We start from the raw sequence: 26,151 nt of genomic DNA, 5'->3' as shown, positions 1-26,151 counted from the left end.
ATTGATCAGTTTCATGATTGAAGTAGCAGCAGGAGAGAGAGACAGTCGCACCATATATCAGTTGTTAAGCTTAGCGCGGGAATGCTTTACAAACATTCAGAGATGAACTTACACACTTGCATTACTTCTCTCTGGGATCACTTTGTCGGAGATGAAATGCAGGGTTGGTAGCGAAGCTCCACATGCTCAACCAGACCACCTTTGGTCTGGTTGAGCCACAGCCGCTCTATCACGTGATGCATACTGCTCCGACGTGCTACGGTTATGAGCAGAGTTACGCCGTGTCACAAGTTTTGTGAGGTGCTTTTTTGATATTTAATGGATCGGATTACATATTTTTATTTCCCACCAATATCCGATCCAGTAATTTACGTCAGTATCAGACCGATACCGATACGTAATATCAGATCGGTCCATCTCTAATCATAGTATTAGTTGTAAATCATTGTTATTAAGCTATATCATAGTATTTCTACTAAATTATATGTTTTTTTTCTAAATATAGCATTTCTGCTATATAATGGTATTTCTGCTATGTTATAATATTTGTGCTAAACCAGAGTATTGGTGCTGAAACATAGCATTTGTGCAAAATTACCGTATTCATGGTACATCACAGTCTCTGCTAAATCACAGTATTTCTGCTATGTTGTAGTATTTTTCTAAATCATAGTATTTCTGTAATGTTTAAGTGTTTTCGTCTAAATATATTATTTCTGTTATTTTATACTATTTCTCCTAAATTCTTGTATTTTTGAGAAGTTATCATGTTTCTGCTAAGTTATAATATTTCTGCTAAGTTCTGCTATGCCAGTGGTTAGCAAAAATTTTTTTGCTGGGCCCCCCTTTGTTTTACAAGAAAAATGTTTTTTTCTTGGTTCTTAGAAAAAGGTTCTTATGCTTCTGCAAAGTTTTTACAATTTCTGCAACTTTTCAGCTTTTTCATCTAGTTTCAGCGGACAGCTTCAGCATCCACAAAGCATTTTCGCAGGAAATGCAAATTTTTCTAGTTAAAAGTTATTATTGACTTTTAATTCTCCATCCTGTCTCTGTACAGTTGAAATAGTTTAAGTATGTTTCCTTCACCGTGTTTGAGCTACACTTGGACACAGAATACTAAATTATGACCAACACCACGAGTCATAAAAGCCAGTCGATGTCAAATTTGTTGTGGAGCTGTTGTGGAGGAGATGATGTAACAATGTGCAGCTTTTATCTCCACCAATCCAAAGTCCCTTACAGCCCACTCACACCCCCAACCCACCCCGTCCTTCCCTCTCAAAAAAAAAAAACAGAAGGGCACAGTTGGTACAGAACAGACATGCAGCAGACTGGCGTGGAGTGTGTGTGTGTGTGTGTGTGTGTGTGTGTGTGTGTGTGTGTGTGTGTGAGTGAGTGAGAGAGACAGACAGACAGACACATACATACACCCTTGTACACAGACACAGATTGACAGATCAGGACATCTATTACAGATTTTTCCCCTCAACTAAAGGAAAAGCGCTCGCAGCAAGCCTCTAAAAATAGAACACTGTATTTTGATGATGCTCACATTCACAATGACATTCCCTGCAATTTTAATCTTTCTAAGAAAAGCACACGTGTCTTTTTTTAAAAACATAAACCCACGTGTTACAGATGATTTGATACAAAATTGTACACTGTTGGTACCCTGTTGAGTAAAACCTTAGATATACATTATTACAAAGCAGGTGTCTCACCCAAGAATAATCAGAATTTAGAGTTTCTTCAGCCCGTGGGTTTAGCTGTCTCTAAACCCACGGGTCCCTTGCAAAGAGAAAGTCGGAACATCTAAATAGCTGTACATGTTTTTTCTGTGCAAAAGTCTTGAGCCATCCGTCATTTCTTTATATTTTGTCTCCAAGCAGCTGGATTTTGTTTTTTAAGTGGTCTTGAGCAATAATTTTCAGACCAATATTTCTTTGTTTGTTAACCCTGATCTATGAATCATTAATCATTCAAACACAAAAAGGCAACTAACTTGAGGGATGAGTCAGTATTTTGTCAGCCCACAAGAGACAACATAGCAAAGAAACCATATTAAAAATTATCTTTGGGTACTTTGTTACTGCTTTAGTCAAGTTTGACAGCCATAAAATATATTTGGCAAAGAGCTATTAGCTGAAAGCTTGACACAGCTCAGCATGGTGTGGTATAAACTTGGAGAAGTCTGAGGAAACTGAACCAATGGAGGACACAAGGAGAAGTGGCAGGCTTACTAGGCAAAAATATGTACAGCAGACGAGCAGTATCTGAAAAGTCTTTAAGAAATAGGAAACAAAATCTTCTGTTCATGATTACATCACACAAGAACTGGGCTGAAAATCAGTGACAACAGGTCCCATTAAGGGATTTCTTAAAAATTGAAATTTTTGGTTCAAATCATTATCTGAACAAAGGAAGTCAGTGTCTACTCCCATCTGCAAAACCTGGTGGAGCTTCTGTCATGATTCGGAGCTGCATTTCAGCCAGTGGTGTTGGGAATCTCAAAACCGATGGAATTACGAACACAGAAAACTACTGCCAAATTTTGACCCACCATGCAACCTCGAAGGCATTTGATTGGAAACGGTTTCATTTTTTTAACATGACGATAATCCCAAGCACACTGCCAGTGCACTAAAAACACACCTAGATAGAAAAACACACAATAGAACCCTATTAGTCATGGATTGGCCTCCTTAGAGCTCAACCTCAGCATTATTAAGACAGTGTGAAAACTGATTTGAACTGCCTTATATACTGTATTCTCATGTTTGCTTGCACATTTCAGTAAATTTCTGCACCTATTTCCCATTTTCCTGACAAAATATAAAGAAATGAGAGCTTACTGAAGACTGCATTAAATAGATATCCATGAAATTTACAAAAAGATCCAAAATCAGCCTGAGCTGTTCTGATTAGTGCTAAGCGGTGATCAAAAGGAGTTAAAGTTGACATTAGCATGTTAGCATTTAACACTGTCTGACACAGTTGTAAGGGGCTATTTAATAGGCCACTCCCATCACCGCCAGAATTACAACTGAATTTCAATATTTCGTCTGTGATGACTGTGCCGGCAGCAGGGTCGGTTAGGTTTAAGAGGCTAAAAGTGGATCAGCCAGTTGGAAATAAATTCTTTCAAATACTGGGGAGAGATACACAGAGAACCACCTCACACACTGCCCCACCCCCATGGATTCATTCATGCACATGGGGGTTATGTAAGAGAGTTACCCTCCTCTCCTAACAGACATGTCCTTGCATCAACTCAGGCATGAAAAGACGAGGAAGGATAACATCAGGGAGGGAAGGGGCCCCACCACGGAGCTCAAACCTGTGGAATGCACATGTGCACGGTTTATCAGTGAGGACGAGGTGCTTATTAAAATGTCCTTGTCAGGACGCCAGAGACTTGACTCTTGGTAATATGATAAATGTGATGGAAGTCATGTACTTTTTATTTATTTTTTTGAAGTTAGTGACAACACAATAACGACTGGTGGAAAAAATGAATGTTGAGTACGAAGCGCATTAGAACATGTTGGTCCAAATATACCCTCTAGTGGTAACTCTGAGAATAACACCGTCTTTGATGTTAGCCTCAAAAAATGTTGTCTGCACCTGATGGCATCATCAAAGTTCTTTTTGTGCCAAGAGCTACACTACACCGCACTCACTGGATCACTGGAATATGTTGTGCCCTTTAAATCTTAAATATGCGAGAAAATTTTTTTGGTTTTTTTGTTTCTTTGTTTTGATTAATATTACTTTCTGTTAATTCAAAAAAGGTAAATTTTCATATAGTTCAAAGCTTTTTTGCTTTTATTTCTATGATTTTGGCTCACAGTTCATTGACTTCAGTATCTCAGGCTGCTCATTTATACCCTCAACACCTAGCTGGGGCTTCCTTTCCATAAATTACTGCATGATTGCAGCATGGCATAGAGACAGTCAGCCAGCAGCACAGCTGACATGATGCTGAAGCCCAGGTTGCTTTGATAGCAGCCCTCAGCTTGTCTGTATTTCTGGGTCAGGTGTTTTTCCCACAGAGTTCCTGATAACACAGATATAATCGAGAACTCTGTGGGGTTCAGGTCAGGTGGGATGGCTGGCGAGTCAAACACAGTGATAAAAAGGAAATCAGCATCTTCACGTAGCAGATAAAGCTTCTTGTAGGTTCTGTGTTGATTCTGGACTTGATAAAACAAAATGCACCAACCACCAACAACAGCTGCAGATGACATGAAGCACTGTGGAAATGTCACAGTGGATTTCAAAGATCTTGCATTTTGAGTTTATTATTTCAAATCAAATCACTTTTATTGTCACATCACATGTGCAGGTACATTGGTACAGCACATGTGAGTGAAATTCTTGTGTGCGAGCTTCACAAGCAACAGAGTTGTGCAAAATACAATAATGTAAACAAGCGAAATACAAGAATGGCTACATCTGAAACTAATAAATATATGTACAATATATATAATAGTATATGCGATATATTTCGATTATATATATTTTTTATGTGTCTTGATTCTTTAGTTCTTAGCTTCTGCATATTTCAGTCTTCCAGGAATTGGCTGGAAACCCAATGTGGAAATGTATTTGTTTCATAAAACATATAAAAATCAAGATTTAATTTCCTCTAAAATGGCCTTTAAAGGTATTCAAAAGTGTTAAATACAGAACTCTTATATGGGTTTTTCTGCTTTCTGTGGGCATTAATGCATGCTACACTGAAGCAAAAAGACAGCACAATTGTGACTGAAAGTCTGGCAGTGCATAGAACTTTTAATGTTGTAAATATAGCATCGTGATGCTTTGCTTAACCTGCTGTTAAAACTCTAGTAGTCCCACAGCCCCCTCTAGAGGACACAGTAAATGACAACCAGCTATCAATGTTCAAAGTTACCAGGGTTTATGTTTGTGTCTTTTTGTGCCTCGTTGTCTAATGACAAGTACAGACAGTGCACGAAAAAATATTTGGATGCAGGTAAAAATAGATGTGAGATTAAAATATGAATTCAAATGTTTTGAAAGACTATTTTGGCTGCTTTGCTGAATCGTGTGCATGGTGTCTAGATTGAAATATATAAGAAAAAACTCTACTGGCAGCTTCCACCATTAATGAAGCAGGTAGGAACTCCATGGAGAGACTGGGTGGAAACAGATGCATTTCAGGTGCATTTCAACATAGTGTGTGCAGCATTTCATAGAAACATGCAAACATACACAGGAATACACCACCAATACTTCAATATCTGGTAAGAAAACCTTGACTATTCAACATAGAATGAATTCTCTTAGGCAACTTTCTGGGAATTTATTTAAGTAGTCTTAAAGACTACTACAGGAATAGTTCTCCAGGCTTCTTGAAGGATCGTCAAAGCTCTTCTTTGGATGTTGGCTGCCTTTTGTTCTGTTCCCTGTCCAGATGATCCGGCCTCTGGGGAGGCCAATCCATTACTGATGATGTTCCATTTTTCGATTTCAAATTTTTACTGCATTGGAGGTGTGTTTTGAGATTATTGTCATGGTGAAAAATTAAGCTGTTGCCCATGTTGTCCATATATCTGTCAATTTTGACAACATCCCCCGATTTCTGAAACAAATTAAGACGTACAGCTCTGCTATCACTTCCGACATAAATGAAGACAGGAAACTAAACAGCAGTGACGTTTGTAGGGTTACTGAAGTTGGGCTAGCTGGTTTAATATAATGATGTGCTAGCGACGCAGCTATGTTAGCATAATATAAACACAGTAAAGGTGGAGGATGAATGCTAACTTTTTTCCACTCAATAAAAGTTAAGATGAGGGTTCCTGATGGACAAATGCAATCGCATGGCAGGATGCTGTAAAAGGACCAAACTTCAGTCAGGAGAACAACTGAGATAATCCATCCATAATACGAGGTTAGTCATTAATTTACTGCTGCATGGGCTGGGCTGTAGCTACATCCTAAGGTTTTAAAAACTGAGTGTTACTCCCCACTTAAAAACGAAGCGTTATCTAGGGTGGGGGGTAACACAAAGTGAAAAAGAAAACAAACTACTGAAAAATAGATGTCATTAGACATGATTTATTGTAGTGATGTGTCGGTCGCGAACGAAACGGCTCTTAGAGCCGACTCTTTGGAGTGAACAATGTGAGCCGACTCCTTATTGGGAGCCGTGGTTTTTTTCTTTATTTCTCTCACCCTCTCTCTCGCACTTTTTTTCCGCTTCACTCAGCATGCAGCCTTGTGCTTTGCGCTGGGATGAGGGGGAGGGGCGGTAGTTACACTAGCAGTAGCACAGGAACAGAGCGGGAGGGAGGGAGAGAGAAAGAGTCAGGGACAACAACATCACAGTAGAAAGGTATAGTAATCATCCACAACTATTTTCAGTTGCAGATGATAAAGGATTCAGAAAGTTTATTCATGCAGGCCCATATGACAGAGAATATGCATGTTCTTTCTGTTTTCATATTTTAATTTGTATTTAATTGTGTTGTGGTTTGCAGTGTTTTGTGTTGTTTTAAATTAGTTTAAAAGGAAAAAGCTGAAAATTTAAATAGTTAAAAGTTGAAAGGAAAATAGTTTGCTTTTGTATTATATGATTTATTTATAACATTGTATGTGGAGTGAATAAATAAAAGTATATTTACAGTGGCCCCTAGAGACAAAACACGCACAAACTCCAAAACATGTAAAAACTACAAAACACGTACAAAACACAACAGAAGTGCTCCAGGATGCTAGGCGCAGTGTTGAGCTTTTGTTACCTAGTGCAAGTACCAAGCCAGCAAGTACCAACGACCGGATTTGGTGTGTGGTAGTAACAGGTAAATGAACATTGTTTTTTAATTATTTGAATATATATGAGTGCTTGTATATAAATACACAAACAATAGAAATATGCTTTCAATTGTGTAATTTAAGTAATCCAGGTATAGCTCTGTTTTGGAAGTTCAGTTAACGCCAGAAATGTGGTGGTGGTGGTCAGAGGGCCCGGTGGCGCCAGTGTTCGGCAGCCTCGCCTCTGTCAGTGCGCCCCAGGGCGGCTGTGGCTACTTGCCATCACCAGTGTGTGAATGTGTGTGTGTGAATGGGTGCATGACTGGATGTGTAAAGTGCTTTGGGGTCCTTAGGGACTATTTGTAAGCTATACAAATACAGGCCACTTTTTATATATAAACATATATAAATAAAACCACTTTTTTTTAACATTAGTAATTCCTTTTGTGCATAATTTTATATTGTTGTTAATATCAAATTAATGAAAGCAACAAAACAACCTGAAATGCCGGTCGTGAGCCGAAAGAGCCGGTTCTCTAAAAAGAGCCGGAATTCCCATCACTAATTTATTGCACAAAACTACTAAAGTAAAAATGAACACAGGGAAGCTCTTTTCTTCAGGGTCTCCAGGGCCAAAACAACAAAAAAAAGCACCCCCTTTAACTAAAAAACAAACCAAGAACTCTCTGTCCAAAAACAAAATACAATGGCCGAGGTCCCTGTCTAGCCAAAAACAGGAGAAAACAATTGAAACAAAAATGGCAGAGAACCTCTGCCTGCTTCCACTGTGATTAATGATTAACACTGTAAAGGCACACCTTTGCTCACAATAAAGAAAGAAAACCAAAGTTACACAGAGTTTAAATTCTCTCTCTCTCTCTCACACACACACACACACACACACACACACACACACACACACACACACACACACACACACACACACACACACACACACACACACACACACACACACACAGCTAAAGCCTGCTGCCCAAACCACTGTAGCTCACAGCTCTGGCAAATGGGGGAAGTGGAGGGGGTGCGGCGGTTTGAGATGGCAGTCTATGCCGTGGCTGACGAGCTGCAACACACCTCAGCTGTGGCTCATCAGGCAGACCTGGAACACAGGAGAGGGAGAAAAAGGCTCTCTCACATAGGGAGAGCCACGCGAGGTCAGCGACCGTAACACCTCCCCCAACATACAATATCACATAAAGTAAAACAGATATACTTTTAACACATGTCACCAAGTTTGTTATCAAGATTAACACTGGGTCCTGGACAGTGCGTCAGCTACCACATTGTCCATACCTCTCTGATGTCTGATGTCTATGTTGTACTCCTGAGCAAGCAACGCCCATCTCCTCAATCTTTGGTTGTGATTGTACATATGCTTTAGGAATACCAGAGGGTTATGGCCAGTATAAACCATACCCCACGTACACGTCGAAATGCTGCAAAGCAAGCATCATGGCCAGGGTTTCCTTCTCAATGGTGGAATAGTTGAGTTGATGAGGCTTGAACTTAGCTGAGAAGTAGGAAACCGGGTGACTGATGCCATCAACTCTGTCTATGAAGTCTTCCATGCGAGGATGTGAATCAGGGACTGTGACTGCACTTACCCTCCTAAAATCAGTACAAAAATGAGGAGAACCGTCTGACTTTGGTGTCAGCAGACATGGAGAGCTCCAAGAGCTATGGCCAAACCATTTTCAAGCAGGTACTGTACCTCTTTTTTCATTAACTCCCTCTTGAGCAGGGGCACCGGTATGCGTGTTGCAGTATGTGACCGTAACACTGAGCTTTGAATTGATTAGCGGTAATAAAAACCGAGAGAGGCCGACAGTGATCTGACAGTGACAGTGACAGTGTTTTTAGGGGCTTGTTGAGATTAAACAGAACAAGATACAAAGCATTAAAATATGTTAAAAACACAACAGCCTCATTGAACGCAGGATTCATTATGTCATCATTTAAAGACTGGATAGACACTTGCTGTTGTATCTCTCTCCTGACCACCTCCATACGTACTGATGATGATTTGAACCAAAAATTTCAAATTTGGATTTATCATTTCATGAAACATTGATTTTTAGTTCAAACACTCTTTTCTCCCATTTTCCCCTCCTTGCCTTCTTGACAGCCACCAGATCATCTGTAAGGTCCTGTGTCACATCTGCATTCTTCTTCTTGACTTCATGACTTTAAGATACTGTTCATCTGCTGTAGACAGTTTTTTTTTTTGTTGGCTTGTTTTGTTTTGTTGCTTTTAGGCTTGAAACTTCTTTTGCTGCTTCAGACCTTTTTCAGGACACACTGGACATCATGCTGAGATATGAAAACATTTCACCTCATAACTGTTTGGGAATCTCCTTGTTGGTAAAAAATACTATTGTGTGGTACTGCATTCTGTATGATGGGATAAAATAAAATGTGCTATTGTGTAACTGCTGCTATTATTCAGTAAGATCATAAATTCAGTAAGATCATAATTCACGTCGGCAGTAATGACACCCGGTTACGCCAATCGGAGGTCACTAAAATCAATATTGAATCGGTGTGCAACTTTGCCAAAACAATGTCGGACTCTGTAGTTTTCTCTGGTCCCCTCCCCAATCAGACCAGGAGTGACATGTTTAGCCGCATGTTCTCCTTAAATTGCTGGCTGTCTGAGTGGTGTCCCAGAAACGATGTGGGCTTCATAGATAATTGGCAAACCTTGTGGAGGAAACCTGGTCTTGTTAGGAGAGACTGCATCCATCCCACTTTGGATGGAGCAGCTCTCATTTCTAGAAATATGGACAAATTTATTAAACCCCCCAAAATATGACTATCCAGAGTTGGGACCAGGAAGCAGAGTTGCAGTCTTACACGCCTCTCTGCAGCTTCTCTCCTCCTGCTACCCCCCCAAAAACCCATCTCCATAGAGCAGGGCCGTTGCTAGCCATTTGGGTGCCCTAAGCACAAATGCTTTATGGTGCCCCCCCCCCCCCCCCCCCCCGCCACTGAAAAAAAAAAAAAAAACATTAATACTTTTGAATTTCTCAGTGGAATTTGTTTAATTAAATAACAACAAACATGACAGTTAAACAAATAAATAAGGTTAAACATATTTAAGCATTGACCCTGCATACAAGAGAAAATATTCAGGGATTTTACAGAAATACAATTTTGAATCTACAGTAGGCCTACGAAAGATTGCATTATAAGACTAATAAATTAAGTAAGTCACTGGTACATTTAAAAATTACTAACTATATTTTACATGTATAGATTTTCATAATGGCAAATGGCAATATAAACATGCTGTACATAATTTGATATAAATGCGCAAGTAGGAAATCTATATTACTGGAAGATATAGGTTTCATATTACAGTTTCACCAACAGATGTCGCCCTTGATCTATGAACCTAAAGAAAGACGAGAACTATTTATGTGTTCAGACGTCAATGGCATAAATAAGATATGCGTCTTTATAGATATCCTGAAATGCAGCAACATACAAAGTAATCTTGTCTAATCTGATAATAATACTTGACTGCATCACTGACCTATCCCAAAGTTAAGGTTAATCAGTAGCATGCATGACGTTAGCCAGCTAGCAACCTGAGGAGGGAAATGCTAGTCTCACGAATCACGATAACGTTAGCAATCGTGAGTCACGATTGCTAACGTTATCTGAAAACCGTCAATTGAGTGACCATGATGAGTTGCTTTTAGTAGTCCATTCTATATTCATATCCACAACGTAAACAAACTACCCAACATCAATCATTTGCAACATTTGTTAACACAGTATGAACACTGCTAACAGGAGCTATCACAGAGTTGACGGACATGAGCGTGCAAGCAAGGGCTACAATAATGAACTTTTTTTATTATTATTATTTAAACATTGCCTTACCGGCAAGCGACGCCTGAGTTTCATCACGCTTCCTCTTCTTCTTTCTTTTCTCTGCTCCCGACTCCTGTTGCCGTTTCGAGGCCATGTTCAAACAGGTGTTTACCAATTATAGAACAGACCACTGGGAGTGGGGGGGCACCAGGAGGAGACTGGAGACAGGGCACAAAGCAGATTCACCCCTTTTCTCGGGAAAATTGTTTTATGTTGCTTTTGTATTGTTTAACCATATTAATGCATATGATATTTATAGTATTAATATGGTTTACTTTTTTTTTTTACGACCCTGATTTTTTTGGTGCCCTACCGGCCATTTGGTGCCCTACGCAGTGTGCGTTATGTGCGTTTGCGGAGCTACGGCACTGCCATAGAGACTGTGTCAGCTCCCAAACAGACAAAAAACAAGCTAAAAACCAGCAACAAACAACTTAAACATAAACAATTACAAAGAAAGAACAATAAAGTATCCACATCTGAACCAAAGAGTAAAACAGTGAAATGTGGATGATTAAATATTAGGTCTCTCTCCTCCAAGTCTCTGTTAGTACATGACTTAATAATTGATCAACAAATTGATTTACTCTGCCTTACAGAAACCTGGTTGCAGCAGGATGATTATGTTAGTTTAAATGAATCAACACCCCCGAGTCATTCTAACTACCAGAAATCTCGAAGCACAGGCCGAGGGGGCGGTGTGGCAGCAATTTTTCACACCAGCCTATTAATTAATGAAAGACCACGACAGACTTTTAATTCATTTGAAAGCCTGATGCTTAACATTGTCCACCCCAGCTGTGAAACTCAGAAACCAGTCTTACTTGTTATCTATCGTCCACCTGGGCCTTACACAGAGTTTCTGGCTGATTTCTCAGACTTTTTATCTGATTTAGTTCTGAGCTCAGATAAAATAATTATTGTGGGTGATTTTAACATCCATGTAGATGCTAAAAATGACAGCCTCAACATGGCATTTAATCTGTTATTAGACTCAATTGGCTTCTCTCAAAATGTAAAAGAACCCACCCACCACTTTAATCACACTCTAGATCTTGTTTTAACATATGGCATAGAAACTGAACATTTAACAGTGTTTCCTGAAAACCCTCTGCTGTCTGATCATTTCCTGATAACATTTACATTTACAATAATTGATTACACAGCGGTGGAGAGTAGACTTTATCAAAGTAGATGTCTTTCTGAAAGCGCTGTAACTAAGTTTAAGAATATAATCCACCCACTGTTATCATCTTCAATGCCCTGTACCAACATAGAGCAGAGCAGCTATCTGAACGCTACCCCAACAGAGGTCGATTATCTTGTTAATAATTTCACCTCCTCACTACGTACGACTCTGGATACTGTAGCTCCTGTGAAAACTAAGGTCTCTAATCAGAAGTACCTGACTCCGTGGTATAATTCTCAAACACATACCCTAAAGCAGATGACTCGTAATCTGGAGAGGAATGGCGTGTCACAAATTTAGAGGATCATCATTTAGCCTGGAGAAATAGTTTGCTGCTTTATAAGAAAGCCCTCCACAAAGCCAGAACATCTTACTATTCATCACTGATTGAAGAAAACAAGAACAACCCCAGGTTTCTCTTCAGCACTGTAGCCAGGCTGACAAAAAGTCAGAGCTCTTTTGAGCCAACCATCCCTTTAACATTAACTAGTAATGACTTCATGAACTTCTTCACAAATAAAATTTTTATCATTAGAGAAAAAATTACCAATAATCATCCCACAGATGTAATATTATCTACAGCTACTCTTAGTACCATTGATGTTAAGTTAGACTCTTTTTCTCTAATTGATCTTTCTGAGTTAACTTCAATAATTACTTCCTCCAAACCATCAACGTGTCTTTTAGACCCCATTCCTACAAAACTGCTCAAAGAAGTCCTGCCATTAATTAATTCTTCGATCTTAAATATGATCAACCTATCTCTAATAATCGGCTATGTACCACAGGCCTTCAAGCTAGCTGTAGTTAAACCTTTACTCAAAAAGCCATCTCTAGACCCAGCAGCCTTAGCTAATTATAGGCCAATCTCCAACCTTCCTTTCATATCAAAAATCCTTGAAAGAGTAGTTGTCAAACAGCTAACAGATCATCTGCAGAGGAATGGTTTATTTGAAGAGTTTCAGTCAGGTTTCAGAGCTCAGCACAGCACAGAAACAGCTTTAGTGAAGGTTACAAATAGGGATGGGTACCGGTGTCCGGTGCCATGATGGCACTGGTTCTGACATAAACGGTAGTAACCAGACCGAAAAGTAGCACACATTTCGGTGCTTTATTTCGGTGCTTTTTTTTCCTGAGCTGTGATACACTTCTAGCCAATCATTTTACGTTTCCGAGGATAGTAGGCGGGTCCAGGTACGTACGTTCTTTTAGAGCAGAGCTACAGATTAAAAATGCCCAAGGCGAAGCGGTCGAAAGTCTGGCTGTACTTCATAGCAAAATATGCAAACTCAGCAGCAACAAGTGCTTTAAGCTGATACTGTGATACTGTCAAAGGAGGTAACACCTCGAATCCGATGAAACACCTGGCGACGCATAGCGTTTTTTTTTAAAAGCCAAGAAATGCGCTGTATTTGATAGCTTGCTGCGAGACCTCACACCGAGCGCATCTACTGCGGGTGTGGTGCCTGTTATCAGACCCGGAGTTAGCAACATCCCCCAAAAACCTGAAGAGGAGAGTCCTGGCCCCTAGCCCTGCCAGTGTAGCAGAAATGATGAGGATGATGATGCAGCAGCAGCCGTTCTTCTCTGCGTGAGTAGCTTAATGTTGTTCGTGTGTAATTTACGTTGAGTAGGCTAACCACGTTATTACATTAATGCAGGTAAGGTGAACTAGCAAACATCATCATAGCTACATGTCTTCTTGTTTGATGGCAGATACTCCCTTCACCCTGGCCAAAAAGGCTAAAATGACCAAAGAAAAAGAGGGAAACAGTTAAACATGAGAGGTTTTTGGATAAAGTTTGTGTTTTTTCCATTGTTTAAGCACTGCTTCCAGCCAAGAGTGATACCTTATATGCCCCATAGCTGCAGAAAAGGCTAACATTGTTATCTTTTTACAAAAACCAGCTGAACATGAGAGGTTTTTGGACCAATTTTGTGTTCTCCATTCTTTAAGCACCGGTTTGAGCACCGTTTAAGCACCGGCACCGTTTCAAAAGTACCGATTTGGCACCGGTATCGGATAAAACCTAAACGATACCCATCCCTAGTTACAAATGATCTTCTTATGGCCTCTGACAGTGGACTCATCTCTGTGCTTGTCCTGCTAGACCTCAGTGCAGCGTTCGATACTGTCGACCATAATATCCTATTAGAGCGATTAGAACATGCTGTAGGTATTACAGGTACTGCACTGCAGTGGTTTGTATCATATCTATCTAATAGACTCCAATTTGTGCATGTAAATGGAGAGTCCTCTTCACACACTGAGGTTAATTATGGAGTTCCACAGGGTTCAGTGCTAGGACCAATTCTGTTTACATTATACATGCTTCCCTTAGGCAGCATCATTAGAAGACATAGCATACAATTTCACTGCTATGCAGATGACACCCAGCTCTATCTGTCCATGAAGCCAGATAACACACACCAATTAGTTAAACTGCAGGAATGTCTTAAAGACATAAAGACCTGGATGGCCGCTACCTTTCTGCTTCTTAATTCAGATCAAACTGAGGTTATTGTACTCGGCCCTGAAAAGCCTAGAAATATGGTATCTAAGCAGATTCTTACTCTGGATGGCATTACCTTGGCCTCCAGTAACACTGTGAGGAACCTTGGAGTCATTTTTGACCAGGACATGTCCTTCAAAGCACATATTAAACAAATATGTAAGACTGCGTTCTTCCATTTGCGCAACATCTCTAAAATTAGAAATATCCTGTCTCAGAGTGACGCTGAAAAACTAGTTCATGCATTTATTACTTCCAGGCTGGACGACTGTAATTCATTATTATCAGGATGTCCAAAAAACTCCCTGAAAAGCCTTCAGCTAATCCAAAATGCTGCAGCAAGAGTACTGACAGGGACTAGAAAGAGAGAGCATATTTCTCCTGTTTTGGCTTCCCTTCATTGGCTTCCTGTTAAATCCAGAATTGAATTCAAAATCCTGCTCCTCACATACAAGGTCTTAAATAATCAGGCCCCATCTTATCTTAATGACCTTGTAGTACCATATCACCTTATTAGAGCACTTCGCTCTCGCTCTGCAGGCCTACTTGTTGTTCCTAGAGTATTTAAAAGTAGAATGGGAGGCAGAGCCTTCAGTTTTCAGGCCCCTCTTCTGTGGAACCAGCTTCCAGTTTGGATTCGGGAGACAGACACTATCTCTACTTTCAAGATTAGGCTTCAAACTTTCCTTTTTGCTAAAGCATATAGTTAGGGCTGGACCAGGTGACCTTGAATCCTCCCTTAGTTATGCTGCAATAGACGTAGGCTGCCGGGGATTCCCATGATGCATTGAGTTTTTCCTTTCCAGTCACCTTTCTCACTCACTATGTGTTAACAGACCTCTCTGCATTGAATCATATCTGTTATTCATCTCTGTCTCTCTTCCACAGCATGTCTTTATCCTGTCTTCCTTCTCTCACCCCAACCGGTCGCAGCAGATGGCCCCGCCCCTCCCTGAGCCTGGTTCTGCCGGAGGTTTCTTCCTGTTAAAAGGGAGTTTTTCCTTCCCACTTCCCAAAGTGCTTGCTCATAGGGGGTCATATGATTGTTGGGTTTTTTTCTCTGTATCTATGAAGCGCCTTGAGGCGACTTATGTTGTGATTTGGTGCTATATAAATAAAATTGAATTGAATTGAATTATGTATTGTGTAATCTATTCTAGCTGTGGATCTTGGCATGCTGAGATCTCACACCTGAGATATTTTCCTTTGAAAGAAGCCACACATTAAAGAAAGACAGCCATGTTTACTTCATTTATTTATTTATGAATATATGAAAAGAGAGCTACAACAATCACCAGCGTCATTGGATAAAGTGCACTTCATAAGAGCAGTGTCATCATCGGAAAGTCTACTGACATGACCAGTTATATCACCACTACTCAGTAATGCACATGATGATTCACAAGTCACAGGCAGACTAATGCACATTGTGAGGAATAATGCACACTTAATAATGCACACTTAATAATGCACACCATGACTCAGCAGATATACACAGATATACACAGCTGTGTGTACACAGGGCTAAAAGTGTTACTTTGACATGCTGCCGTATATAAAACTAGATATAGTTTGACAAAAACACTCATATGAACATACAAATGTGCAAAAGGCGTTGACTGAGAAGCAACTGGCAAATAATTGTCTTGTTTTGGCAGTATTAACATTACAATCAGTTTACAATTATAGAGTTGCTCAGTGGAAGAATTCAAATCTCCCAAAGCTAACATTAAAGGAATTGAAAAATAGTTTCATGGTCATGATGAGAGTTAGATGATTGGATTGATACCACTGGGGCCAATAAGGGAGCACAATTCAACGTCCTGTTAATCTCATTTAGCTGTATTTCAGTTAGAAGCTCAACAGAGGGCACTTGCAAGATGGTCCTCAATGACTGCAAGCAAAAGGAGTTCAATGGCTAAAGGAACAACAAATTGAACGGTACCGCTTATCTCTATCCCTTTTATTTTGAAAAATGTGATTTATGGATACCCTCAAATTTTAGATTTGTGGGGGGTTTTCTCAGAAACTGGGAGAACAGTGATTGCAACAACAAATGAAGCACTGTATCATATCATTATTTAAGCTATACTCCACTACACACACACGTACACGCACAGGAGAAGCTCAAAAAGGATATTCTTAACTACTCATAACTATTATACAGCACTGGGATAATGAAAAGGATCATTTGATGTGGTATCTGGTATTTGTAGTGGGATTAAAAATCAAATCTCTTCATGGTCATGATTCATCTTGTAGCCTGTTAGCTGGATTCATGACCCAAATGTTAATATTTAAGGTTTTTCTGAAACATCAGTGGTAAAAATGGAACCTAAACCATTAAAAAAAGGGAGTATGTTACTGTTGAGCTCTGTATTAGAAGTTCTCTGATACCACGTGTTTGTATACTAAATATGTACAAAGCTACTTTTAGCAGGTAGCTAGCATAGCTTGAAAAATAAGAAAAAGAAAAAACAAAACAAAGAGCCTACCTTTGCATAATGGTACACACAAAACTGTAAAGCTCAATATTTAACATGCTTTTCCTTGTTTGATTAAATTTCTACAAAAATACTATATACCAAAATGTCTAACTATAATTCTTCTGATATTTATATTAGCTACTGTGCTACAGCGTAGCATTTTCCTTTGTGCTAAGCTAACTGGCAGCTGTAGGTTTGTGTTTTACAGTCAATCTTTTCATCCAACTCTCATAAATAATTAGTTCTTTTTAGCAGGTCCAATAATATTAAAGTACATTAGTTTCTCTTTAATAAAAAGGTAACCATCTGGCAATGTAAAACATTTTAACATTTCTCTATAAAGCACAATAACTGTAGAATGATGTTTAGACTGAAAAATACTTTTGAGGCAGGCTATCAGATGTGAGGTCAGAATATGTGCACTTACCTAAAGCATATACTAAACATCGATATTGTACATAAGTGTCAGAGTATTAGAAGTTGAAAAATAGCTATTATATCTTTCCAACTAGTGCAATAAAATCATTGATTCGATTTGAAAAATCACAGTATCCACTTGAAGTCCCCTTCGGCAGCGGCTGCCACTGAGACATTTGGCAGTGTTTTCAGGAGAGAAGCCAACACTAAGGGCTCGACCCCACGAGGGCGGAAGAGAAAGGAAGCTTCAATGAGAAAAGGCGGTGACAGTATCACACAGAACTATACTATCTAAATTTTCACCACTTTCAACATATATAAATGTATATCAACATTTACTTCTTAATCTTAAAATGTTCTCTGAAACAGTGAGCAACAGGAAAATATTTACGCTACACAGACTGGATCTGAAAAATACGAGGTGAGCTCAGATGAACGTAATATTCACAGACGTGAGACCCTGTAAACATGCTGGGAATTCAGTGTACCCGAATTTACACATTAAATTCCATGTTTAGCAGGCACTCCCTCACATATTTGTGGCTCGTTCAGGCTGTAGAACAAGTGAAAGGACGGGTGTGCGATTAAGCATAAGCATGCTTTCCTGCCTGCCTCATTTGTTCCAGAGCTTCCCCTCAGCGGACAGCCTCTGGTTTAGCCGACAGAGCTGCCGAAGGAAGCCGTCGTTGGGTCCGATCTCTCTTTTCTGTCGGATCATGGCCAGAGCAGTGTGGATGTCCATGTTCTGTTGCAGCATCAGGTAGGCGATAACTAAGGTAGGCGAGCGGCTGTAGCCCTCCCTGCAATGGACGTACACTTTACCTACAGAGGAAAAGAGATGCAGGTGTTACAGTTTGATCAAAAGCCCTCAAACCTGTGCAAAGTTATCACCTGACAAATCTAATTCTAATCTAATACGTGTTGGCCTCAAAGTATGAAGCTTATGAAACTTGCCACTCCTTTTACAACCTAATGGCAAACATTGTCTTTCTTTTTTGTTCTAGCCAGCGTCTTGACTGACGAGAACTTCTTGCAGTTAGCGTGATATGACTGTATTTTTTCAAATACTTCACATACATCTGTGTGCTCCTCTATTCTGACCTTTTTTGTTTTTGTACGCCAGAGCCTTCTCGATAAAGTCGGCCGCCTCTTCAAAGTAAATGCTGATATCAAAGTGGTCTGTGTCGCTGGCCGGTATGCCGTGGTAGATGATGCCTGTGCCAGCATAGAACTCAGCACTGGTGTTGACGTGCATGAAGGAGTTTCCCTCTGCAGCGTTCAGGATGTGGGTGATGCCCAGGCGCTTCAGGCGCATCACATTCGTCGCCACAAATCTGCATCAAGAAAAGAACAGAAGCAAATATGCAATATGAAGGGGACCTTACAGGTTGTGCTTAATATCAACGTGACAACACACTAAACACAGTCTGACCCCTGTTACTCAGTGCTTGGACTACTGCAAAAGGTTTTCGTGAAATTTCTACGCTGTGTGGCTTTGGACTCGCCACAATCGCAAACAATGCATGTCATAAAATTTTGTGTAACCTCAGTTTGTCTATATGATCTTCTTGTAGTCATCTCTTTCCTCTCAACTCCCAACCAGAAACAGCAGACGACTGTCCTCGTTCTGCTGTTGGCCTCTTCCTGTTAAAAATGAGTTCTTCCTCCCCACCACTGCTAAATGCTTGATCTTATGGGATCATCTGATTGTTGGAGCTTTCTCTCTGATACTGTAGGTCCTTTCTGCAGATTACTGTGACACGATACTAGAGAATTAAAATTGAATTTGAAAGTAGAATAAAAGAGTAATTATGACTAAAAGAACAAACCCGCCTCCCTTGCTTACTGATGTGCTGCCAGTATCTGTCTTTGCACTGTTAGATATGTTTGCTGCACAGAACTACGTCCTTGGCTTTCATTTATCCGCATTTGGTTCCTATTCTCTCAAGCTTTATCTGCAGCAAGCACGAAGAGTAAACAAAATACCCATTCATGGCTAAAACTGGCAGTTAGGTTGCTTTGAATGGCACCATTGTTGAGTTCATTATAAACATTGGCAATTATCTAATGACAATTTTTTCACATGCAGTTAATTCATGCACTGAAATCAGTGCAGTCTGGCTGTGAGGAGGAGTGCTGGGAGTGTCCAGCAGAGGCCAGCAGACGCCAGACTATCAAATGAAATAATTTCAAGGTAACGGTGCTAAAACTGAGAAACTAAATATGGAAACATGGCTCCAGACAAACTGTGATTTGTTTTAAACTATATATTATGGAAGCCTGCTGGCTAAGTGTGACTTAATGGAAATAAGCCAACATTAACAACACCTGTGCATTTCTTGCTTTTACAACACAAAACACAATTCATGTTGTTCATTCATTATTCATTCTGCAACAAGGTAATAAATGTTTTTCTGAATCAGGTAACTATGGGCTGTGAATCTCCAGAACAGTCTACATAAACATCTACATTCATGGACTCCATTGATGAAGTCAAACAAGGATTATATCAGTAGTTATAATAGTCAGATCCACCCCTTGCTTTTAGCACCTTCACAAAGGCCCATCCCTAACCAGTGGTTGATATCACGGTGACTGTATTCATCTTTTATATACAGTCTATGCTCACTAGCAATTACAGGTTAATGAACCTGAGCTGTTGCTGATGGTGTTTCTTCAGTTTTAACAGATTTTTCTGGAGAACACAAGACTGCAAGCTAAAGAAGGAAGTGTAGTGTCACTCATGTTTCTGTCTCATGTTTCCTTTTCCCATCATATAAATGCACTGCTGTGCCTCAGAGAGATGTGCTTCTTTTCACTGTGAACTTCTGGGAAGGCTGCCTCACTTAGCACCTCCTGCCTCAGAGATGTAAAGAGCTAAAAATAGAGCAGACTGCAGACTGGTGCTCAAACTGCACGCCAGCTCAGTGGAATCAGGACAGATACATGAAAGCATAAACACAGCAGCTGAGGAAGAAGGATGCGTGGGTGCATGTTATGTGCAGATATGCTTCCCTTATCTATCCAAGCCTATGTTTGTGAGGAGGACATTTGTTGAGATCTAACAGAGAGGGCTTCTGCTCTGTCCTTCACATATACTAGAGAGGTCTTGCTATGACTCACAGGTCTAAAAAACAAAAGTGCTGCTGTAAAGCTTTTAGAGTCAGCCATGTAAAATTTATTTTCTTTCAAATCTAGAATATTCCTCACTGCATACAGCTTACATTAAAGAGCTGTGAAGGAATTCAAATGATGTTTACCTCAAACTTTAACATTAGCATTAGTTCATTAGAATTCCAGTACTTTTTAATTATCAATTATATTATATGATTAAAAAACATGGTTATCTGTCATCTAATAAACATTGTGACTACCTTTTAGAATTGGTTATGTTTATTGGGGGGAAAGAGTGTTTCTGAGCGTGAGATAAGAAGACGCCATGTAGTGTCACGTGTTAGCAGCAAATGTTTCACTACAGTAAGCTAACACTTAGGCTAGCTATCACAGAGATTATGAACAAAGTTAAACAAATGTCTGATTCCACTGAATCAGAGCCTCTAAAGCTTCATGAACATGCTTCATGTCATTTGTATAATCAGTCTTAAAAGACAATTTAGGGGAAAGCACTGACTTATGTGATGAATCAGCTCATCAATTTACAAATTCTGAAACACATTTTGTAATTTTGATTTTCTACAGTACTATAACAGACACCTCTTAGCTTTTCATGTATTTTCAAACTGTACTTTTTGGAGTACTGGAAAATAAATGTGTCCGTCTCTAACTTTGGGTCGACGTCTGTTGTTCAAACATGCTATAGGCTACAAATAAAACATGATTTCAGACACCCTAGATGTCTGAGGTATAGTTTATCGTTTCAAAAAAATTAATTCAACACAGTTCAGTGTGCCATCAATGCTGACCATGCAGAAATCAGTAAAAGTAGAGCATGCCTCTGTGGATGCTCTGCAGGTTAAGAACATGAGCTATTTATAAACTCCTCCACTCCTACCATTTTTCCCTCTCCCCTCCACCTCTTCAAAAATTAAACAGACTGTGAAGGCCATGGTATGCTGGTTGGTTTCCTGCATCCTTTTATTTTATTTCACACTCAGACAAGAGAAAAAATGGATTTTGCCATACCATACGATTTTTAACAAATCTAAATATGTCATATATGTGACAGTGCTGGTTAACAGCAATAAGTCCTTTTAGTAAGCTCAAGCTAAAGTATTCATTCTCTGGAGCGTCTAGATCTTTCTACAGCGCATGAGTGAAGCGTGCTCGTGCAAAGCAAACAGATGCAATGATGTGTTTACATCTTTCATTACTCAGTGAATCCTCTCTGCAGGCTGACCTTTCCTCGTCATATAGGTATAATCTAATAACAATAATAACTTCATTCATATTCTCCATATTTTTCTGTAAGTTTCATAGTGCATCCTGCACGTATGAGCACATTTTCAGAATGATACAGGCTTTTTACAAACACGTGGTCATAATGAAGGATTTGTATTGTCTATAAAAAGCGCTTTATACATGACAACAATGACTCACGCATTGCCGACGTATATCCTCGGGTAGACCTCGTGGAAGTGTTTTGTTGGCCAGCTGTAGAAGCCGCTTTCGTCCGTCAACAGATCGTTGAGTTGCTGGAGTGACACCTCAAAGCTGGACATGTCGAATCGGTTGGAAGCCGATGTCTTCACCTGTTGGTTATGTTTGTTCTTCATGTCCGAAGCAAAGCAGTGGATCCGCCGAGAAGGAATGAACGTGGCAGATAGGTATCGGCTTACGAGGCTGATGGAGCGCTCTGCTGCTCTGAACAGCGCGCTGCTCAGTGTGGGGTAGATTAAACCCACCGACAGGGCCGGAGCGCCCATATGGGCGGCCCTGGGCCAATGGTCCCCACCATGGTGGGAGAGAAAAGAGGAGAAAATTGCATTAGAGTATCATAATAATAATAAGTGTTATTACATTTTCACACTTTTCTCTCTTGTTTAAATACTCTCAAAGTTCAAACCTTTGTAGAAAAATAAGTCCAGTTTATAAAATGAAACTAAAGATCAAACCCTGTTTTCATGAGCAGAACATGGGAATAGAGCAGCTGCCAGAGAATTCAGCATTAAACAGTTAATGGTACGGAAGTAGAAAAAGCAAGAAGAATGAGTTAAGTAAAGTTTGACTTATCTGACTGTTTTGTTTCGTTTAATGTGCCTTATAATGCGGGAGTACATATATATATATATATATATATATATATATATATATATATATATATATATATATATATATATATTGCAACTGTTATCATCATTGTGAGTCAGGTCAAGTTGATTTAAACTTATTTGCTAGCTTCTCAGCCTGTGGCACAGCCCGTCTGGCTTTGTGTAAATATTGTAGTTTGTACTTGAATATTGTCAGCAAAATCCTAGGGTTTTATTAGCCTGTTATTTAGCGGCTACCTTTGTTTTTAGACACTCCATACACCTATAGCACCTAGCTTCAGCTGATGACCTTAGCACAACACCCTATCTTCCAAATATGGTTGTTTCTGGCTCGAATACTGCTCTACATAAATACTGTCAAATTGACGCTTTAAAATGTGAATCAACAATTCTGTAGGTAAGACCACTGAAACGTCTGTGAGGTCTGTCTTTTGTATACAGTCTATGGTCACCAAGAAACTTGAGTGTATTCCTATTCTTTCCACAGGTATTGCATTTCCCATGAAAAAACAAACAAACACATAAATAACAGAATTTCACCGTGCAAGATTTTTTTTTATTGAAATACAGATTTTTAAGAAATCGTTTACTTAAAAGGCACTGAATTCACAAAGCTTTTTAAAAGACACGACTCAAGTCAAATGCTGCAGTTTCTCATCAACTAAGCACTAGTTAGGAAGAAAACATAACTCTTCATTGAAGCCCTAGATTTCATCTTTAGTAGATTAGCTTTCAGGGGATTCTGCTGCAACAGAAGGAAAAGACAAGGAGGAGTCACAGAGATTTTACACACAGAATTAGCTCAGTGGAAAGTAAGATCACTGTTTTACTCACTGTGCTAAAAGAGTCAAACCATGGATAGTTTCCTGCCTTATAATTCCTCCTTATCCTTAATCCCTGAAGCCTAAAAAGCTTACTAATTAGCAAACCAGATAATATCTAAGACAGCAAATTTCTATCATGAGCAATTCTCTATTTGATAAGCAATAGAAGCTGTAAGAACGATCTTTTCACAGATTCAGGCTGGACAGCCACTCTTCAGCACATCTGGGGTTGCATGTTTGCTGCCCGGCAGCGCAGGACTTTCAAGAAGCTGTCGATCTTGTGCGAGTCCCGGCGAAAGCAGGACAGCAGTTTGGTAATCTTGTCCTGGCCGATCTCATTGGTCTCTATGAATGGAAGTGAAGTGATGGTCTGAGCAGCTGGACCCATCTGGACACAAACAGAGTCCGGGAAAAATTATTTTCATTTGACTTTATTTTTAAATATTCTTGGTTCAAATAAATGCATATTCAGAAATTATTGTTTGCAGCCCACACACCTTGCTAGATAGTATATCCAGGCCATCCTTAAGGTCTTTGGAGTGCTCCTGCATCTTCTGGATAGTTTTGGATAAGGTGCTTTGGGCTGAGTACGGGAGGACGTTAGTAGAGGAGGACAGGACTACAAGAGGGCCCGACCAAGCCTGCAGGAGGGAGCGAGCCAGGGACAACAGATCTGACTCCTAGAGGAGAAATCCAAACAATAAGGTGAAGGAGATTTTGGGAAAACAGAGGAAAACATGTGTGCACATAATGTCTCAGTGAGATGAAGACACCTTTGTTCTCGTTGGCTTTAAACTACTGTTTGAAGGGGCTCTTGAATAAATTGTGCCTTGTGTGAGCAGAGATGCAGAGATATTGAAGATATCAGAGATATGACATAGCAACAGTGTGACGGAGAGTAGGCAAGGTTGAAGTAAAATGACTTACTGATACTTGAAGTGCTTGCTCCTTGTCAGTGGGGGTCTGTAGAGAGGAGGTGTGGCACGCGTGAACCCTGTCTATAGGGAATACTTCAGAGCCCTGCTGTTTAAGTAAATGGGAAAAAATCAGACAGATTGTTCAGGCTTTAGCATGCTGACTTTTATTGATCACTGATAGCAATACTCTTTTCTGGCATTGTTGTATTATACTCAATTGAAAATAGCATTTGTATTTTATTTTATTCTATTCTATTCTATTGTGTACAGTTGTGTACAGTATCTTATTCTTATCTTATTCCAGTGTTTTTCTAATTTTTCTATATAACTTTGCACTATCCACTTTTCAGCGCAATTCAATAAAACTTTATTGATCCTGAAGGTCGACCCATGAAGGAAACCTGGTTAAGGCTGCCGACCTTTTGCCAGAGACATCTTACACTTATGACCATACATATTTTCTGCTGTAACAAAACAAATTTCCCAAGTGTGGGACTAATAAAGGTTATCTTAACTTACCTTATAACCAACAACTGCTTGGCAGGCTTTAATTCAACACAAAGGCTGCTGCTTTTTCAAGAGTTTAACCAAATGTTGTAACTTAGAAAACTGCTAATGAGGCAGCTTCAAGCAGACCCACTGCAGTGCATGTCGAGCTAATAAGGAAGCATCAGCGTTTAAACAGGAAGTTTGTGTTTTTTATGTTTAGGGAGACTGTGACATTTTATTTACAGTGCAAACACAGACAGACACACACACACACACAGACACACAGACACACACACAGGTACAGACCAGCTCCTGGGTGAGCATCGTGCTGAGCGCGTGCAGTTGGTCAGACTGTTGAGAGGCTCGATAGATGAGGTCGTTGATGGGGACGGCTCTGCACATTGCCACCACACACAACACTGTGAAGCATGAAAAGATGAGCGGAGGCAGAGTTAGAGAAAGCAGCTGCAGGGCCACAGTTTGGTGTCCTTTTGGCTTTTTTCCTTTTATTTAATAAGTACTCCTCAAGCAGTCTTTCAGCTACATTTATAACCTGTTCTATAAAAGGTCTCATACAAATAGCTGTAAAAGTTTAAAATAAAAGTTTTCATTTATCATTATTATTAGCACTGTCCTCTTAAGGGCTGCCAAACCAACAATAATAGAATTTGAGCAATGCCGTGGCTTTATACTCATAATATTATTAAATCTGGTGCAGTGAATCATAAATAAACAAAAAATAAATGCAGGTTATTTCACATCTTTGTAAATTATTTTTCTAAGATGAATGATTGAAGGAATAATTTTTCATATCATATATATACTACATCTCTGATGTATGGTAACTTTTGTCTTCCAAATCTTTCACATTTAAATGAATATTTGTGCGAGAGATTTCCGAAATGTGGTTGCTAAAGACCAAAACTTTGATTGTGAGCTGGTGAGCAAACTGGTAATATTGGTTCTAACTGTAATTAAGCTAAAATCCTCTTATGGGTAGAATCTCAGGTTTAATGTTTTTCATTTCTTTACATTTTTTGAGCAAGTAAATGATCTGTAGAGCACTATGAAGCTTTGTATTGGCTGAGCTCTTCTCACCCATCACGAGTTTGCCTCCCCTGATTCTTCTCTGAGCCATCTCTCTTCTTTTGCCGTCCGTCAGCTTCTGGTTCCTCGTCTTCTTGTCACTTTTGCCTTTTGCTCCTTTGTGCCTCCATTTTATAATTTCTTGGCTCCGGTCGTTTGGTTATGCAGCAGCAGGGTGACTCTGTGCTAATTACCAAGAACGTGCTGGAACCAGTTTATAATGAGAAACATGGCAGAGGGGCTTTGAATGGATGCAACAGGACGTAATTGCAGTTTGACAACTCTGTGTGTGTTTGTGTGTGTTGCATGAAGGTGGAAAACG

At 39.7% G+C, this 26,151-nt stretch overlaps 2 protein-coding genes across 3 annotated transcripts; both read right to left on the bottom strand.

The window, feature by feature from the left end:
* Positions 1-15,624: 15,624 nt before the first annotated feature.
* Positions 15,625-22,126, bottom strand: LOC146710629 (dual specificity protein phosphatase 3-like). Its single transcript, XM_085453228.1, has 3 exons — positions 21,843-22,126; positions 18,387-18,619; positions 15,625-18,107 (listed from the first exon to the last, which is right to left on the bottom strand). Exons 1-3 carry the CDS (start codon positions 22,016-22,018, stop codon positions 17,899-17,901), a joined length of 618 nt encoding a protein of 205 aa, XP_085309354.1. The 5' UTR covers positions 22,019-22,126; the 3' UTR covers positions 15,625-17,898.
* Positions 22,127-23,039: 913 nt separating this feature from the next.
* On the bottom strand, positions 23,040-25,923 carry LOC146710628 (prolactin-2). Of its 2 annotated transcripts, none has more exons than XM_085453222.1 (5): positions 25,842-25,923; positions 25,050-25,162; positions 24,265-24,360; positions 23,835-24,017; positions 23,040-23,725 (listed from the first exon to the last, which is right to left on the bottom strand). In XM_085453222.1, exons 1-5 carry the CDS (start codon positions 25,879-25,881, stop codon positions 23,552-23,554), a joined length of 606 nt encoding a protein of 201 aa, XP_085309348.1. In that variant the 5' UTR covers positions 25,882-25,923; the 3' UTR covers positions 23,040-23,551. The 2 variants fall into 2 exon arrangements, with proteins under 2 accessions (XP_085309348.1, XP_085309349.1); XM_085453223.1 differs by having other exon boundaries at positions 24,265-24,357.
* Positions 25,924-26,151: the final 228 nt, after the last annotated feature.

Source organism: Copadichromis virginalis, linkage group LG4 (genome assembly GCF_057382275.1).
Source record: "Copadichromis virginalis isolate Kocher_CV1m ecotype Utaka linkage group LG4, C_Virginalis_male_GT1.1, whole genome shotgun sequence".
Taxonomy (NCBI): domain Eukaryota; kingdom Metazoa; phylum Chordata; class Actinopteri; order Cichliformes; family Cichlidae; genus Copadichromis; species Copadichromis virginalis.
The sequence above is the reverse complement of the archived record's forward strand: the minus strand, read 5'-3'. Positions and strand labels throughout refer to the sequence as shown.